Genomic DNA, 17,921 nt, shown 5'->3' with positions numbered 1-17,921 from the left:
GAGTTACTAATACCGAACATCTGTGATTTTGATCAGTAGGAGGAAAAGGGGATACCCGGATAACGCATGCAAAAAGAGAACATGCCCAGAAAGGTCTCTGGCCAGGATTTGATCCATCAACCTCCTTGCTGAGAGCTCTACCAACTGAGCCATCGTACCACTAAAATCAAGATAATTTGAAATTACAGTTCGTCATCGTACAGAATGGTAATTACCAGTGGGCTTTAGAGCACCTCAATACTTTGAAGTTTTCCTTGTTGCGAATGAGACTTATTGCTTTCAGTTAAAGGTAAAAAAGTGATTATGTAGGTCAGAACATACTGGTAAGTTGATGAGCCACACGAAGATCTGAGAAAGTTGTCGAAGGTAGGATTTAAGACAGGATTATTTGTGAAAGAAATGGAGCACCACAGACACCATCTTTGCTTCGAGGACGCTGATTGAGAAGTACAGAGCGCGTCCGAAAGAACTTCACTGTGTCTGTGGATTTAGAAAACGCATATGACAAGTTACCGAGGAACGAGGCGTGGTATTGCACAAGGAAATCTGGAGTGACGGAGAAGTATGTTGGTAGTAGGGGCAGGTGGAAAAGTGAGGCTACAAGGAGAAGAGGTCACAATGGTGCAAGATGTCAAACATTTATGGTCAACTGCTCAGGCAAATGGGGAGTGTGGTGAAGAGAAGAGAAAGGAAAGGTTTACAAGACTGGTGAGAGCAGCTACGTTGTATGGAGGCAGAGACATGGACAAAAAGACAGGAGAATCACTTCTTGGTCTGTTGCCTTCATACATCTCCTACATGTCTCTGCGTGAGTGCAGCTACAGCGTGCGCTCTCAGGACATTATTACCTGCAGTGTTCCCTCAGTTCGGACTGAACTAGGCCAAAGGGCCTTCTATTCCGCTCCTGTTTCCTGGAATATCTTGCAAAAAGATCTGAAGCTCTCGACCTTAACCTCTCTAAGTGGCTTTAAACATCTGTTAAGTTCCTGGGGAAGAACAATGCAGATGTTCGTGTTTTTAGTATCCTACACCGCCTTACAACGTAGCCGTTTTTTTTTAAACATTTTGTTAAATACCATTTTATTTTCACTTATTCTCAATTTGTATGCATCCATTATAATTGTCTATTGTTGTTTTTGTTCACTGTTGTCATCACTCTTTGTTAAAATCAAGTCTCTCTTGTAAATGAGTCCCCATTGGGATTAACCTGTATAAATAAAGGTTGAATGGAAAAAAAAAAAAAGAACTGGAAGTAGCAGAAATACCCTGAGGCTGTTAGTCTCATGAATCTCTAACCAGGATAATCATTGAAAAATCACATCATGTTGCTGCTGATCTGTTTCATGTGTTCATTTATACTCATCTGCTCACACAGACTCATGTTTGTGATGCTGTTCGACGTAAAGTTTTTATGCTACTAGTGCTTAGTGTATTATTTAGTTGATGTTTTTCTTAGTTCACATCTTAGAACTTATTACTGTTTTTCTTTTACATTTTATTGTTGGCTGTAAATGGGACCCTGTGTACATCATCTCGTTCCACCACATGCACCACATGAGACGCTAATAAATAAATCTCTCTGACTCAGAAATGAAGATGTGGAGGTTCTCCTTAGGAGTGACGAGGATGGATAAGATTAGAAATGAGCTAGTAACTGACAGAGATGTTATGTTCATGTTAATGTAATTTTATTTATCCACAAATCGTTTAAAATAAAAGGTTACTTTCAAGCAGTCTCAAACCGGATGTGACGTCGGCGGATGTTATTATCGGTGCAAGTAATGGCGGCCAGCGGAGCATGAGCGGAGTAAGTTCATTCAACCTTTATTTAGACAGGTATTCTTTGTTTGTTCAGCATATCCAGCTCTAAAGAGAAGGATAAAAGATGTTTGTATTTTTGTGTGTGATGTTTACTGCTTGTTACGTTTATGAAGGTTTGTCACAACGAATTTTGAATTCAAGCGGAATGTAGCTTCATGCTAACCTGCTGCTTTCGTGTGTACATAACTCCCTAAAAGTTATTTTTAAGGTTTAATCTTTGTGCTCGTAATTCTCACGGTGGCTAAAGTGGTCTGACAATGGAAGATCAGGTGATGTTCAACTAAATAAAGTTATCAGTTAATAAGAGCTTGTTTTTCGTGAGGAGGCAAAGATCACCAGAGGTACACACAGGTTGAAGACTGGGAGATAAAGTGGTTTGGACATGTCCAGAGGAGGGACAGTGGTTTGGACATGTCCAGAGGAGGGACAGCGGTTATATTGGTAGAAGGATGTTAGAGCTGCAGCTGCCAAGAAAAAGACAAAGTCAAGTCAACTTTATTTATAGAGCACATTTAAAACAGAACCTGTTATCAAAGTGTTTAACAACATCAACAAAGAGGACATGTATGGGTGCAGTCAGAGAGGACATGAAGGTCGTTGGAGTGAGGACAGAGTCAGGATGACTCACTGTGGAGACACTGAAGAAGGAACAGCTGAAAGAAGAATTTAGCGTCACAAGCCCCTGTAATTGTTATTTTATGGATTTCAAACCAGGGAGTCGCTAATCTAAATAACTTAAATATTTGGTTAAAAAGCAAACAAACAAACAAAAAACACAGTTTTACATCTGTGTTTGTGGTAGAGCATGTTTTTATGCGACGTCGTAGCCGTGACTGTCAGACATCCGGCTATCTAGATTACAATCTGGGCAGTTCTTGCTTTATCCATCCATCAGTTATCTTTACCTGCGTTTTCCTTTTTGGGTTGTGGGGGTCACTGGTGCCCATATCCAGCTATCACTGTGCAAGAGGTGGGGGACACCCTGGACAGGTCTCCAGTCCATCACAGGGACACATAGAGACAAATGAGACAAACAACCATTCACTCTCTCACACACACCTAGGGACAATTTAGAGTTACCAATCAGCCTAACATGCATGTTTTTGGTCTGTGGGAGGAAACTGGAGTATCTGGAGAAAACTCACGCATGCACGGAGAGAACATGCAAACTACACCCAGAAAGGTCCTCAGCCGGGATTTGAACCAGGGACCTGCTCGCTGAGAGGCAACAGCTCTACCATCGTGCTGCCCAGTTGTTGCTTTATTAATGTATTTTTATTTTTGTAATTTCGGTTTAATTTTCTTATGTTCAACTGCATTTCTGTGTATAAAGTTTAAATATTAATTTAACTTGGTCTGGGTGTGTTGCGTGTTGTTCATTTACTTTTTCTATGATTGTTATACTTACGTGGCAGCACGGTGGTGCAGTTGGTAGAGCTGCTGCCTCTCAGCGAGCATGTTGCACCGGTTCAAATCTCGGTCCGCGGGCCTTTCTGGGTGGAGTTTGCATGTTCTCTCCGTGCATGCGTGAGTTTTCTCCGGTTGCTCCGGTTTCCTCCCACAGACCAAAAACATGCATGTTAGGCTGATTGGTAACTCTGAATTGTCCCTAGGTGAGTGAGAGAGTGAATGGTTGTTTGTCTCAATGTGTCCCTGTGACGGACTGGAGACCTGTCCGGGTGTCCACTGCCTCTCACACAGTGACAGCTGGACATGGGCACCAGTGATCCTCGTGACCCGAATAGGAAGAAGCAGGTAAAGATGATGGATGGATGTTGTTCTGTACATGTGTTTCAGCTTCCCCAGTGTTTGTTCCTTCATGTATTTAGCTCCTGTTCCCGCCCACTCTCACCTGATCCTCATTGTCCTTCCCCAGGTGTTTATCATTGTCTGTCATTTAGTGCTCTAAATACTGTCTTTTTTTTTTTTGTCCCTCTGCGCATTGTGCCTTATATGCCACTCACGTTTGATCATTCGAGTCTCCTTTGAGTTTTTATTTTGTCATTTTTTTGTGCTGCCTCATCAGCTCTTTGTTTGCCCTTTTGTTAGAATAAATTAATTATTTTTATATTCAAGCATTTAGCGTTTTGGGCTTTGCATTTGGGTTTGAGTCTTTACCAAACGTTGCAGCTTCGCTTCACATACTCTGCCCACGGAGGATTTTTAGGCAAACCGTGAGATGATGTGTTTTTCATACGATAAGATTGTGTTTGTTTCTGCTTCCTTATTCTGACCAAGCAGATCTGATGTGATGGCTGATAAACGTCAGCGTGCGAGAGTGCAGGGGTCCTGGGCCAAGCAACCACCAAAACACTCGGGTCAAACAGGTGAGTAAAGGTGTCATTTCTGTGGTGAAATCTGCAACCTTTTTGGAAGAACTAGTTTTAATCTTTTCATTGCCTGGAAGCATACTCCACAAGTTTTGTTTGTTCCAGGTTTAACTTTCACAAAGGGGTAATGTGGATGTTCATTACAGAACACGATGTACTTTAATTCCTATTTTTTCTGCATGTAAATTGCTTTTTTTTTTTTAAATGATTTATTTCTTCTGGTATCGGACTGGATTGGAGTTGCAGCAGGATGGGGACAGAGCAGACTGTGCTTCTTGAGGAGGCTTGAGTCCTTCTGTGTTTGCATCGGGACGTTGCAGGTCTTCCATGGGACTGGTGTGTAGAGTGCTGTCGCTTGTGCCATCGTCTGCTGGGATGGCAGCGCCAGAGCAGGTGACTTAAAAAAGCTCAACAAGCTAATGGAGATGTTGTTCTGGGGACTCCTCGAGAGTTTTTGGAGACGATTGTACAAAGAAGGATTCTTCATGGAGTGACGAACACTATGGACGGCCTTGGGCACACTCTTCATCGGACTATCGTGCAGCAGCGGGCTGTCGTTGGTCGGAAACTTCTTCAGATCCGCTGTGGGATGGACCACTACAAGAGATCCTTACCTTTTTAGATCCTTTTCTCTTTGTTATGGTGTCTCTCCATGCGTACTGCTTACGTCTACAGTACTTTTTTCAGAAGATATGTAAACACTGTGGCTACTGTGATCAGAGAGAAAAGACTGCGTGAATTAAAAGTTCTCCATCGCCACAATGGATTTGTGGTCCCGGTAAAGCCATCCGATCTAAAGATGATACAGAGGTTCTGCTGACGCAGCTTTCAACCAACAAAGGGAACCAGAGCCACAGTTTGACCCAGTCCGAGCAGGTCAAGCTGTCTGGTTCACGGTGAGCAGCAGAGACAAACTGCAGGGAACGGCTCACCTGCAGCAAGCCAAGGAGGACACCCCGTTACTCCAACAGGACCGCCCGCCCCTTCATAAACGTGATGACGTATAATAAAATATTAAATGTGTGTGTTTGCATGTGACCAGTTCACTCCAGCCAGGGAGATGCCTGAACTGACACACCCCCACCTCCTCCCGCACTGCACCCCAACCTCCCAGGACCTTTGTATCTAATTTTGTATTAAATGTTAAAGTGTGGCAGCACGATGGCTCAGTTGATAGAGCTGTTGTCTCTCGGCGAGAAGGTTGCCGCTTCAAATTCCAGTCTTCATGCCTTTTTTTTTTTCTGGGTGGAGTTTTCATGTTCGCTCCGTGCGTGCATGGGTTTTCTCCGGGTACTCTGGTTTCCTGAGGAACAGCTTCTACCCTGAACCAGTTAGACTCATAAATCCCTAACAGGAAAATCACCGTAAAAAGAAAAATCACTGTAATGCCATTTTAATTGGCGATGCGCAACCTTTTCTGTGCTGCTGATCTCTCGCCTTTTAAGCTGCTGCGTTCATGCCCATCTGCTCACTACAGACTCGTGGTCGAGCTGTGAAACGAGTTGTGTAACATTTAGTGAGTGAACAGGTAGTCCAACTAACGGGCAACTCTATCCAATATGAATGTAGCCCCAAACGACGCAGAAAGCAATGTGCTTTGTGTGGTACCACGAGTCCAGTCCCTGATCACAGGCTCATCTCATGCAGGGGTCGACACAAGAAACTCTCAGGTTGTCCAGTGGACAACCTCTTCACAGAATCTAGTTGTTCGCCAAAATTTTGGGTTGCCCACAACCTTTACAATAAAGAAGCAAAAAAATCTCTAGAAAAATGTAATTTAATATATTGCAATATAAACCAAATTTGTTATGTACTTTATTTTTCGGACTATAAGACACTTAAAATCCCTAAATTTTCTCAAAAATCACAATGAGCCATATGTATTAATTCTGGTTGTGCTTACTGACCTCGAACCGTTTTTTATGTGGTACACGGCGCTCAAAAATCTGTCAAATGAACTTGTTTCGCTTAATGCGCCTTAGAGTCTGAAAAATACGGTACAAATGTTGTCAGGCAGCTATCTTGTGGCCTGCTTCAAATTTCCAAGCTACTGAGCAGACTGTTTCAGGAGCTGCTCAAGTGGAACGTTCTCATCCTCATCCTACAATTCTAGCTGATATGAAGGAAAATGTTCTTTATTTTTATACAGGAGGAGCCCTAAACAGCCAGTCCAGGAATGTTAACACGACTTCAGGTTCTTGGAGTTTTGGAAACCAGACATCCTCCACAAATTTTGAGTTTCACCAATCTGAAAAGGTAAACTGTGGACTATTCTGTTAAAAGTATCTGTGTTTTACAAAATTACAACCATTAGACAATGTTAACTCATTATTTGTATTTTATTCATGGCAGCCAATTAAAGATGTTCCACCTGAGAGGATTATAGAGTAAGTAAGAGTAAGAGACCGCTCTAGAAAAATTAAATTTTTAGTGTGTTTTCTGTTTATTTTGCAACACAAAAGCTAAAAAAATGTCCATGGTTTTACTCTCATCAGGCAGGCAGGTGATTATGAAATCAGTCGTGAACCGTCTGGAGTATCTCGGTGAGTACAGTTTAATTAATCCCAAATAATCTGTTATGTCTGATTAAATCAAATAAGAATAATTAAATAAATTATATAATTACTAGTGTAGCTCCAAACCGTGTTTTATTAAAGATTTATGTAATTGTAGTTCTGTTTTAATCCACTAGGTGGCAGCAATCTCCCACAAAATAATTTATAAAGCAGTTTGTGTCATCACTTGGTTAAAAGCAAACCTGCAGCGATTCTTTCCCTTTTTATATTAAAGCTTTACAAAAAAAAAAAAAATCATACCAAATTTATTTTTATGGTTTTATCCGCTATTGACAATGATTCTTCATGAAGTATCATCTGATGCTTTAAAGACTCTGCCACATGCTGGGTTTTGACTGCACTGTAGGTGAACGAGGAGAGAAAACTATAGAAATATCTTTTATTTCAGAAGAACTTTTGTTTTTAAACAAGTTTAATAATTTTCTTAACTATTCGTTGACAAACTGAACATCCTCAGCACAACTTTGCTTCTCAAAGATTTATCTTATGAATACTACTTAAAAGATTAATCACAATTATTTGTTCAAAATACCTTTTTTTAAAATTGTATGTATTTTGTGGCTAATTTACAACATACATTCCAACTTTTTTTATGTGTTAAAAATGTGTTTACGTGCAAAAATTAGTGTAGTGACAAAATAAATGAAGACAATAAAACCTAAAATGTGTTTGGTTCCTAAGGAAATACGTTGAAGTATATTTTAAAAAAAAAATGCATTTAGTTTATTTTCAATTTTCCACTTCTATTTTTGAGTTGAACTATAATTTATAATTTTTGATTGTAACATTTTGACTATGACAGGAAATAAATTCAATGTAAAATGCAGAGCAGAAAACGGAAAGCGTGTTTGTGTATGGGAGAGCTTTGTTTCTGGTGTTGCCTTACACAATTTTATCTTCTACTTTTAAACTATAAATACCGTCCAAAATCACGTTTTTGGATCGTTAAAAGCAGCTAAGCTAACAGGCCGAGCTCGGGGGAAAAACCTCCGTCTTGTTGAAGCTCCAAAATTCACAGTTCGTGTAAAAAGTTGTTTTTCTCTGCAAATAGAAGCTGAGAACTTGTTTACTGATTTAAAAAATAAAATTTATTAAAAGCTTTATGTGAAAAATGCTAAAGCACTTAAACCATACCGAGCATCCTCCATTTTGAGAACCGAAGAGAGACAGCCCATGTCACGTCAAGGGGGCTCCCTCCCATTTTTCTTAGAGACACGCTGCTCGCTCCCTCGCTATCCGTCCTTCAATTCAAACAGTCTTATTCTGCCATCTGATGGTTGAAAGAAGGTACCACACGCAAAAACAAATTAGCAAACATTTTTTATTAAATTTGACAATAATTACTAATTATTGCCAAATTTCGAACAATATTATCGTTTATCGCAATAATTTCTGGGACAATTTATCGCCCAGCAAAATTTGTTATCGTGACAGGGCTTTGAGCAGCACGAAGTAAAAATGTATTCTCGATATATTGTGCACAATATGAATGTTACCAAGGACCGCTTGGATGCAATAAATCAGATTTTTTTCAAGCTTCAGCTAAAAATATTTTCATTCAGATGAAGTTGCCCACCCCTAAGGATGGTTGTGATGATGGCAGAAAAGAAAAGGAGTGGGTTAATCACAGCTAATCGTGTTTTTAATATTTTATAATCGTATGCCCCCCCAACATTGTGGAGCCCTGGTTTGTACGTTGTTGAACAACATTTTGACTCTTTCTGCGTATGATTTTGTTTATACGACTGATTATCACAACCAAAAAGAAGCTTGGAGCTTTAATGTTGACTGTTTTTTGTTTTTCCACCCAGACTACGTCTGCGACCCGGGTTTCTGTGCTCAGAGGAGGCTGACTGGATGTTCAGTAAACTGCTGGCAGAACTGCCCTGGTCCCAGAAGACTAACTACAGACAGGGTGGGGACCAGAACTGTAACTTTAAATACTGCTTGTTCGCTGCTCCGTCAAAATACTTATTTAAATAATGATTTGGTTCAGCCATTTTGAAATGGGTTTCTGTGGACAAGCTATAAACAAATAATATCTTACTTGTTGTAGATGGCTCTTTGAACAGTCTCCGTTTAGAAAAGTATAAAGTCAAACAGGACTGACGTACGAACAGCCGGTCCAAATGCAGCGAAGAACAAAGTGGATTTCTGCGTCTTAGAACGACGTCAATCTCCAAAATTCCTTAAATTTTCTTGAGAATTCTATTTTATAAAGCTTTACACCTTCTTTAACGTTGCATTACATCAGTATTTAAATAAGCCCGAGAGCTGTAATTCCTCGTTAATCGCGGGGGGGTCCGTACCCTGAAGCCCCGTGATAAGTGAAAAACCGTGAAGCAGGGATATTCAGCTCTCAGCCACCTGCAAGCGCTCTTGGCCACGCCCACTTCTCCTCTCTGCACAGAGAACAGCTGATCAGCTGCAGCAGGAACCTTATCCTGCAGTGTGGGCTGCACAAAGGTGCAGGAGGTGCTAAATAAAATAATTTATTTTAAATAAAAATGACATGCCGATCATCCATCAATCAGTCAATTGTGTGTCATGTCCGATCTTATTTGGAAAAACCGTGATGGAGCGAGACCGCGAAGTAGCGAGGGGCTACCGTATTTGCAAGCACAAAGAATGACAGAAGAAATATCACTTCCTGTAAAGTTTGGAGTTTTTCCTGCAGAATCATGGTATTTCTTGAATAACCGTGTAATATAATAATTTTGTCAGTTGTTGAAGACGCATGCCAGATTTGTGTACGGTAAATAAGTTTGTTTATTGAGAAACGATTTCGAAATTCTCCAGAATGAACCGACGGTTTGGTCCGCTGTGGTAATTTGTGTATTTATTTATAAGAGCAGTCGGTTAAAGGGAAACTCGCACGTTGTTCTCAGCCGTGCAGTGAGCAAGTTGAGATGAAGCCACACTTTGTCTTAAAGGCAGCCTCGGCTCTCGTCTGCCCTTTCCGCTGCTTTGTCCGAGCTGTGTAGCAGACAGACGGAGCGCGATGTAGACGAGGGGCGACGGCCTCTAAACTCTCACAGAGACGGGTTGTGTAATCCCATTTCATTCCTCGGTCTGTCAACAAGGTCATGTGATGTTTTGGAAAAGAAAAAGCTGATACAGAAGCGGAGAACGGACTTTTTTATTACGTTTTAACTCGTCTTGCTTCGTTATCGTACCATGAACTCACCAATTTAAAAAAAATTTTTAAGAGGGAGTTAATTTTTCTTCTAACGTTCTGGTTTCGTCAGCTGTCACATTTTGTAAACCGTGAGAACATCTTTTTATGGAACGAGTTAACCTTTTAAGGAGTCATGAAGGCTGCGCATGTTCATAAATGCCTCCTCCTGCGAGCCTGAGTAATTAATTTGTCTTTTTATAAATGACGGTTGTTTTGGTTTCACTGTGTTCCCAAACCGAAGGGCCGGCCAAAATCTACTAACGGCAGGGAATAGGTTCTTGGAAGAGAGCAGGTTGTTGCCAGAGCAGCACAGAACGAGAGAAATTAGATTTCCTTGTTTGTTTTGAGCTTCTAGAAATAAAATCTGGGAATAAAAATGACGATTGGAGGGAAAACGAAATATCAGGATCGAATTTGTCCATTCTCTGCTCCAACGGTAGAATGAAAGCTTTTATTTCGATAGAACAACTCTGCAACCGCTGCTCCACTGACGCGTGTGTGTTTGTATGTTACACAATTTAAAACGTGTTCGTCTTTGCGCTCACATTTATGTCGGTGATTTTTAACTAACTTTTTACACAATGGCAAGCCCTGAAGAAAGCAAGCAGCCGTGAACGATTGCCGACAGTATTTTAATGTTGTGTCTTTGCGTTTGTGTGATGACGATGAAGGTGAGGCGTATGAAGAGCCCAGGCTGACCTGCTGGTATGGAGAGCTGCCGTACACGTATGCTCGCTCCACCATGTCGGCCAACTCACAGGTGCATTGTAAATAAAATGAAAAATATGTTTTATTTATTTATTTATTTTTATCTATAATTTCCTATTTGGAACTAGAGACGCATCAAACACGGTTCTGGACGTTTCCCATTTCTATTGCCTGCTGCCAAAAGGCAAAGATGTGTTCATGTGTCTGTTAGCAAAATATCTCCTCAACCACTGGATGAATTTTAATGAAACCTGCAGTCGGAAATCATTGGATGCGCAGCTACGTTTGATTTAACGTTTGGAGTCCGCTTGTTGTAAGCTGGCTTCTGTAGAACTGACCTTTAAAGAAACACAAAATGTCTAACTCAGTTTTACAGAAATTAATCTGAAATGTGGTGCGGACGTAGCTGAGACTCGTCCCTACCACGTACTCTGAGCACCAACCAAAGGCTCAAGATCTTTGTTTAAAATTGGACCATTAACTATTCCAAGTCAACTCTGTATGTTAGCAAAACATCTGATGAACTACTGGATGAATTTAAATATTGGGACATATTCACTGACTGGGCTCGTACAGCTAAATAACTTTTGTAATAAACCAATTTCAAGATGGCTGCCACAGCCAACTGACTTGGAAAACACAAAAATGGATATAACGTAATCAATTTTACAGATACTGTGTTAAAGTGGAGATGCTACGGTTGTTAGTCACACACACACACACACACACACACACACACACACACACACACACACGTGCCCAAGTGCTTCTCATTGTGCAAAATGCAGATTAAAACTAAAGCATTAAATGTTGGAGTCAACCTACCGGTAGTTTAACAAAATATCTCATGAACTGCTGGAAAGAGTTTGACAACACGTTCAGAACATGATCATTAGATGTACATCTTCAACTGATAACTTTTGGATTAAACTAGTTATTATCCAACTTATTCTTTTTTGTTTTTGTTCATATTTGATTTTTGATTCATTATTTTTGTAATAAAACTTCGACAGATTTGGTCTCATTTGGATGAATATTCGTTTGTTCTGGTATTGAATTTGTGTAAATAACAGATTCTACTTCAGTGACTGAGTTCTAATTATTAAAGAATATTCACACTTTAATAACCAGGACTCAGTCCCTTAATTAATACAACTTAATACACCATTAATTAACTTAATTACTGGTAATAAAACTTAATTGATCATAACTCAGTCCCTAAATTCATACAACTTAATTAATACACTTAATTAATTTAATTACTGGTAATACAATTTAATTAATCAGAACTCAGTCCCTTAACTAAAACAACTTAATTAATACACAATTAACTTAATTATAGTACTACAACTTAATTAATACACTATTTAACTTAATTACCAGTAATACAACTTAATTAATCAGAACTCTGTCCCTTAATTAATACAACTTAAATGATACACTATTAATTAGCTTAATTACCGGTAATACAACTTAATTAATCAGAACTCTGTCCCTTAAGTAATACAACTTAATTGATACTCTATTAATTAACTTAATTATCGGTAATAAAACTTAATTGATCATAACTCAGTCCCTGAATTCATACAACTTAATTAATACACTTAATTAATTTAATTACTGGTAATACAAGTTGATCAGAACTCAGTCCCTTAACTAAAACAACTTGATTAATACACAATTAACTTAATTACAGTACTACAACTTTATTAATACACTATTAATTAACGTAATTACCGGTAATACAACTTAATCAGAACTCAGTTCCTTAATTAATACAGCTTAATTACTGTATTCATATCAAGTTGTTGCTGGTCGGTAAACTGACCTGCTGGTGCCCATAATACATAATTATATAATAAGTTTAGTAAAGTGAGGAGCAGGTATCACCTTTCTTCCTACATTCACTCATATATGCTACATTTCCTGAAAAGTACTACCAGCAAGAGTTAGTATTTGTCTGGTGCATTTATAGTCCAGGAAAAAAAAAATCTGATTTTTGAGTGTCGGATCAGCTGATCCGTGAAAGTCTGTAAACTTCAAAAACGCCAGCCATTCCATTTTCTAATATTTTGACCAGTTCTCTCATTTGGTTCATATTTTACGTTCACTCTGATTTTTCATCTTTATTTTCTTGCCGTTTTCTCGTAGTGGCATCCGTTGCTGCTAACCCTTCGCGAGGCTGTGGAACGGGCGAGTGGATGCTCCTTTAACTCCCTGCTGTGCAACTTGTATCGAGACGGGCACGACAGCATCGGCTGGCACAGCGATGATGAGGCGTCTTTGGGTCCAAAACCTTCCATTGCTTCTCTGAGTCTGGGGGACACCAGAGTGTTCAGCCTCCGCAAGCAGCCCCCGCCGGTGAGCTGGTGCTGAAAACATCTTCACCTGGTTTTAAATGCACTGTTCACTACAATTCTGAGGCTTTTACCTTTCCATATTTACTAACGTTGAAAACATTTTCCCCAGTTATTCTTTTCCGTTATACATTAATGACTAAAGTGGGTTTGTAATGTTTTTGATGGGCTTCTTTAAAATTTGCAGACACTTTGTTTCTATTTTTTTTTTCTTGTATTAGTAGAAAGAGTTGACAAAGTCAGAAAAATGCTGTTGTAATTTCACATAATCTTGTTTAAAAAAAAAGCTAATTTTGTAACGTGCATCTTCAAGTGAGGCTTGAATGAGAGCTCGTTCTAAACTTTAATTTACTGTAGTTTTAGCTGTTTTGTTTGTAACTCATTTAAACTTCTCTTTTTTTCTTTCCGTCTCTGAACACGTTAGGAGGACGGTGGTGACTACACCTACGTAGAGCGGATTCGGGTCCCTCTGAGCCACGGGACTCTTCTGCTGATGGAAGGAGCCACTCAGGATGATTGGCAGGTGTGTTTCATTATACCTGTCTAATACCGTGTACAACACCACAAACGTCTCCGATTATTCAGTCACACTGTGTATAAATCAACACCATGTAGTTCCAATCTTAACAGCATTAAATTTACTTTTTCTTTTATCCTTTTTTTTTTATTTAAAGTTAAAAAAAAAAAAATCTTTAGTGTTTGTAATTTACCGCAATACAACTGATTAACCTTTATCGTCGCCCCAATTCAAGATGGCTGCCACAGCTAATCATTAGCAAGCACAAAATATTTATTTTAACTTGGTCGGTTTTACTGATATTAGGCAGACTGATGTGGTAGGAGCCGAGTCCACCTGCCCATCCATCCATCATCCGTCCATCCATCCATTATCTTCACCCACTCTGAAAGTGAAGATCTTGCAGCTTGAGATCACTCATAAATTAATGTACAAGGTTTGACTGAAAATGCTCCAACGCTGTCTCTTCTCATCATGAGCTGATCTTTCATGAAAACTGACATAAAAGGCAGCGAGTGATCTGCATCCTTCAAGGAGTATTAGACCTTTCAACTATTTATCACTTTTGATCAATTATCTAAAGAGATTTTACTTCACACAAAGTTTCAACATTATTGCACCTGGGTTCCTGCTCCCACAAACACAGTGACGATGGATGAAATGTCCTGGAGAGCTGAGCAGAGTTTCACCTTAATGAGTCATTTTATTAGACACAAACCAGCTTTATGTGAGTGTAGAAACTGAGTGTGTACCTGGTTTCTGTTATTATGTCTCATGTTAAGCAATAAAAATGTCCTAAATTACCACAATTTAACTTTCACAATGATCAGAGATTAAATCAATACTTGTTATATGTTATATTATGATTTAGTGCTCATGTTTTTAACAAGTATATATCACGTAAACCTGCGTTAAAAATAAAAAAAAACTATCCACATATAGGAATGCGCAATATATACGGTACACAGTTGTCAGATTTAATCGTTACTTTATTTTAGTTGAAAACTGTGCATAAGTAGTGTTAAACTATTTTCTTCGAGAGCTAAGTAGCGAAGCTACAAGCTAACTACGTCCGGCTTGCCGTAGTGTTGTCGTATTTGGATGCATGCGCAAAACGCTGAGTTCCTTCAAAAGTTTTTTTTTTTTCGTCGAAAGTTAAAGTAAGTCTTCTTTAGAGGAACCTGCTCTCTGATCTGTAAAAGAACGCTGTGTTGTGTGATTTTTACTACGAGACCCTCTGATCAAAGCCACAGAGGAAACTGGTCGCCATTTTGTGTCGGCTCTCCTTAAAGCAGAAGGAGACGCCCACTAGAGGGTTAAAGGGTGAAGTGTTTTCAGCGTGCACTTGCTGCTCTTCTTAAGTGAGAAGACTGGAAACTGTTAAGAGTTAACAACATATTCTTTTGTTTAAAACGTATGGCTAAAACTACATTTGACAGCCTTTGCACTGTTTTGCGCTACAAGAAAGAAGCCTAATACTTGATTTGTTTATTTTAAAACTCACTGGACCTAGTAGTGGAATTTTCTTAATTGAGATTATTTTGTGGTGTAGCAGTTTTCAAAATAAATGATGGCAAAAGGACACCCTATGTTTTTTATTTTATTTTATTTTTTTATTCCTGTTGCAAGTTTTATACCAAACGTATCGTGATCTATATCGTTATCGCCACCCTTCACAATACATATCGTGATATGAATTTTATGCCATATCGCACGTCCCTACATGCATACATTTTGCCAGAACTTTCCTCTACCCTGAAGTATATTTTCATTTAGTAAGTGGTAGAGTGACAGATTAAAGGGCACGGGGACAAAGCTTGTGGAAAATACAGGCGGTGAAAAATGTTTGAGCCTCAACGAAGAAGAAAAAACTGGATAAGGTCACAGGTGTTTTATGGTGACACCTCCCTGAGTATCACAACAAAGGATCTGTGGATCCTTTAAGACCTGTCCAGGGAAAGAACATCACGAGACATTAATCCTGTCTTTGTTACTGAAGTCGGAGTCGGTCGAACAAAATCTGTCTCAAGGTGAACCGTTTTAAAGTGAACATTAAATATTTAACTCGACTCTTTAAGTCCAGTAACGTGCCTGCATTCACGGTCAAATAAAGTCCATCTTCTTTTTGTTCTTGGGTTTTGCATACCAGAACATAAAAAAATAAAATATAAACTTGTGTAAAAAAACAAAAAAAACAATTCACCATGTCATAACTTATTAAACATAAACGAGACAAAATGACCTTTAACCCTTCCGAGATGTGCGGTCCTTCCTCCATGACATCGTGTTAACATCTGTCTGCTCCAGAGGAAAACTGCTGCTTCTCCAGAGGCGCTCTCACTGATGATCAATCAACACATTTGATCAGAAATAACCTGGAAACGGCAAAAGTGGACTTACTTTTTCACACACGGCTTTTCTATTTAAACATTTTTTTGTTTAACAAAAAAATAAGTAAAACCCTAGAGCTGAATAAGTTGGACTTTTTTCTCGTCGTCGTATTTTGTTCGAGGTTGATCCAGGTTGTCTTTTTCTCACTGATGTCACTTTCTCCTTAGCATCAAGTTAAGGAGTCCAAAAGCACGTTTGAGGGCAGAAGATGCACTAATGTCGGTCTCTGATCCTCACCAGCATCAAGTGGCGAAAGAGTACCACGACAGGGGCCCGCGCATCAACCTGACCTTCAGAACGATCCATCCAGAGCCAGAGGGCCACAAGCCGGGCACCAAGACGCAATTCATAGCCAAGCAGCCATAGAGTCCCCACAAGGTCGGGTACCAACGGTTACTCAGGGCTACAGTGGTTCAAACACAGCTGTGTGGTGAGAAAAACACGAAACAATCAGTAATAATGCGTGAAATAGGATGAGCATGTCCTTATGCTAAATATTGCCTTGCTGAGCCACTGTGATGTATTTAAAGTTTTTGCCACTCTTTGATTTGAACTGTTATTTTCTGGATGTTAAATGAAAGAAGCAGACGGTTTAATGTGTAGATTTTCTTTTTGTGTGTCATGTAGTGTGTGTTTGTGAGGAGATTTAAAAAAGGTGCATAGCTGCTGTTAAAAGCACGACAGTAATAGTGGAATCATAATGTGGAGTTTTTTGGGTCTAAATGGTATTTTAAGCCTGAAGGTGTTTTTAAAGTGAGCAGCCGTTCTAGGGTCTGCATTAGCAGCAACGTTTTTCTGAAACACCTCTGCCCAGAGTTTTTTCTATACTTTAATTTTTTCCCCCCTTAAATATGTATTATATGTAATATATTAACACTTAAAAGCCAGTAAACTCGGTTCAGTCAACACCGTGTTTGTTGTTCTCTTTTGTATAATTCCATACATTTTTTTGTCACTAGCTAATTATTTGCAATACATTTTTCAAACTAATAAAGACAAAACAAAAGTGGCCTACTGGCTTCATGTTTCTGTATATAATGCTGAAATTCAGGTAAATGAACGATGGTATCACACGGTAAAGCAGCAAAACTGAGAAATCTTTTTAATAAGTTTATATGAGTTAAGTTGAGGCTTTTGAACCCAAGAACACGATCAACCATCAAGCATGATTGAGGAAGTATCGCGCCATCAGGCTGGTGCATTGCACAGTCGGTGGAGCATGGAAGCATTAAATGAACTTTCATTTCTGTGAAGAAGAATGCTCAGATCTCAGCCAGAACCAAGCCTTGTCCATGGCTGGTTGAAGCACAACTTGCTCAGGGGGTGTTAACAGAAATTACAAGAGGGGGTGTACCTATTTGAGCCTTAAATAAAGTACATTTCTGATGCTGTGTGGATTAGAAAAAAACAAATTCAAACTTCACTTCTTGAGAGAAAACGAATGGTTTACAAAAGAAACATTAAAAGCACAAAATTCATGCCTTGATAGATACAGTATCTGCAAACCCTTCAACCTTAATTGCATCTGTTCAAGTTACTTTTTACTTGTCAAACATACCGTATATGGGACACATGCACATACTTAATATAAAACATTTTGTCTGTTGACCCTAAAGAGCCAAATGTAAATTTTATTGGACAGTCAGACCTATGTGTACCAGGGTGTAATGTGAAGTTTATTATGTCAAGACTGAAATCTGGCATCACTGGTTGCAAAATATGGAGAACAGAAAACAAATGCACTTCCATTGACCTTTGAGAGCCGAACAAATATACAACCTAACAAAGAAAATATGTTTGAAAAGTTTTTCATCGCTCTACTTCCTTGTTTAAAAGAAAATCCAATAAAGGTTGGACTTGTGTAAAATATGGTTAAATGGGTCTAACAACGACCCTAACGATCCTCTGTTGTGAAGAGTGAGAGGTCAATCTGCATGTGTCAGTCTCAAGAAATCTTACAGAACACCACAACTTGATAACTTGAATCCCACACTCCTTGTTTCGTTGAATTCAGAAAGCTCCTCGGATGAGAAGCAAAACGTC

At 39.2% G+C, this 17,921-nt stretch overlaps 1 protein-coding gene across 1 annotated transcript; it reads left to right on the top strand.

Annotated features, from left to right (window-relative positions):
* Positions 1 to 1,762: 1,762 nt before the first annotated feature.
* On the top strand, positions 1,763 to 16,255 carry alkbh3 (alkB homolog 3, alpha-ketoglutarate dependent dioxygenase). The gene is made up of 10 exons (XM_037682549.1): positions 1,763 to 1,807; positions 4,063 to 4,148; positions 6,301 to 6,407; positions 6,504 to 6,538; positions 6,647 to 6,694; positions 8,539 to 8,642; positions 10,577 to 10,665; positions 12,765 to 12,974; positions 13,395 to 13,493; positions 16,119 to 16,255. The coding sequence occupies exons 2-10, from the start codon at positions 4,073 to 4,075 to the stop codon at positions 16,242 to 16,244; spliced, it is 894 nt and encodes a 297-aa protein (XP_037538477.1). The 5' UTR covers positions 1,763 to 1,807; positions 4,063 to 4,072; the 3' UTR covers positions 16,245 to 16,255.
* Positions 16,256 to 17,921: the final 1,666 nt, after the last annotated feature.

Source organism: Nematolebias whitei, chromosome 10 (genome assembly GCF_014905685.2).
Source record: "Nematolebias whitei isolate Nwh7 chromosome 10, NemWhi1, whole genome shotgun sequence".
Taxonomy (NCBI): Eukaryota; Metazoa; Chordata; class Actinopteri; order Cyprinodontiformes; family Rivulidae; genus Nematolebias; species Nematolebias whitei.
Note: the sequence above shows the minus strand (reverse complement) of the source record. Positions and strands in the feature narration are given on the sequence as shown.

Bases quoted from the DNA above. Each gene is read 5' to 3' on its own strand.
- alkbh3 (XM_037682549.1), top strand. From the start codon at position 4,073: ATGGCTGATAAACGTCAGCGTGCGAGAGTGCAGGGGTCCTGGGCCAAG. The intron at 6,539-6,646 runs GTAAGTAAGAGT...TACTCTCATCAG, and splicing joins CCACCTGAGAGGATTATAGA to GCAGGCAGGTGATTATGAAA. The intron at 6,695-8,538 runs GTGAGTACAGTT...TTTTCCACCCAG, and splicing joins GAACCGTCTGGAGTATCTCG to ACTACGTCTGCGACCCGGGT.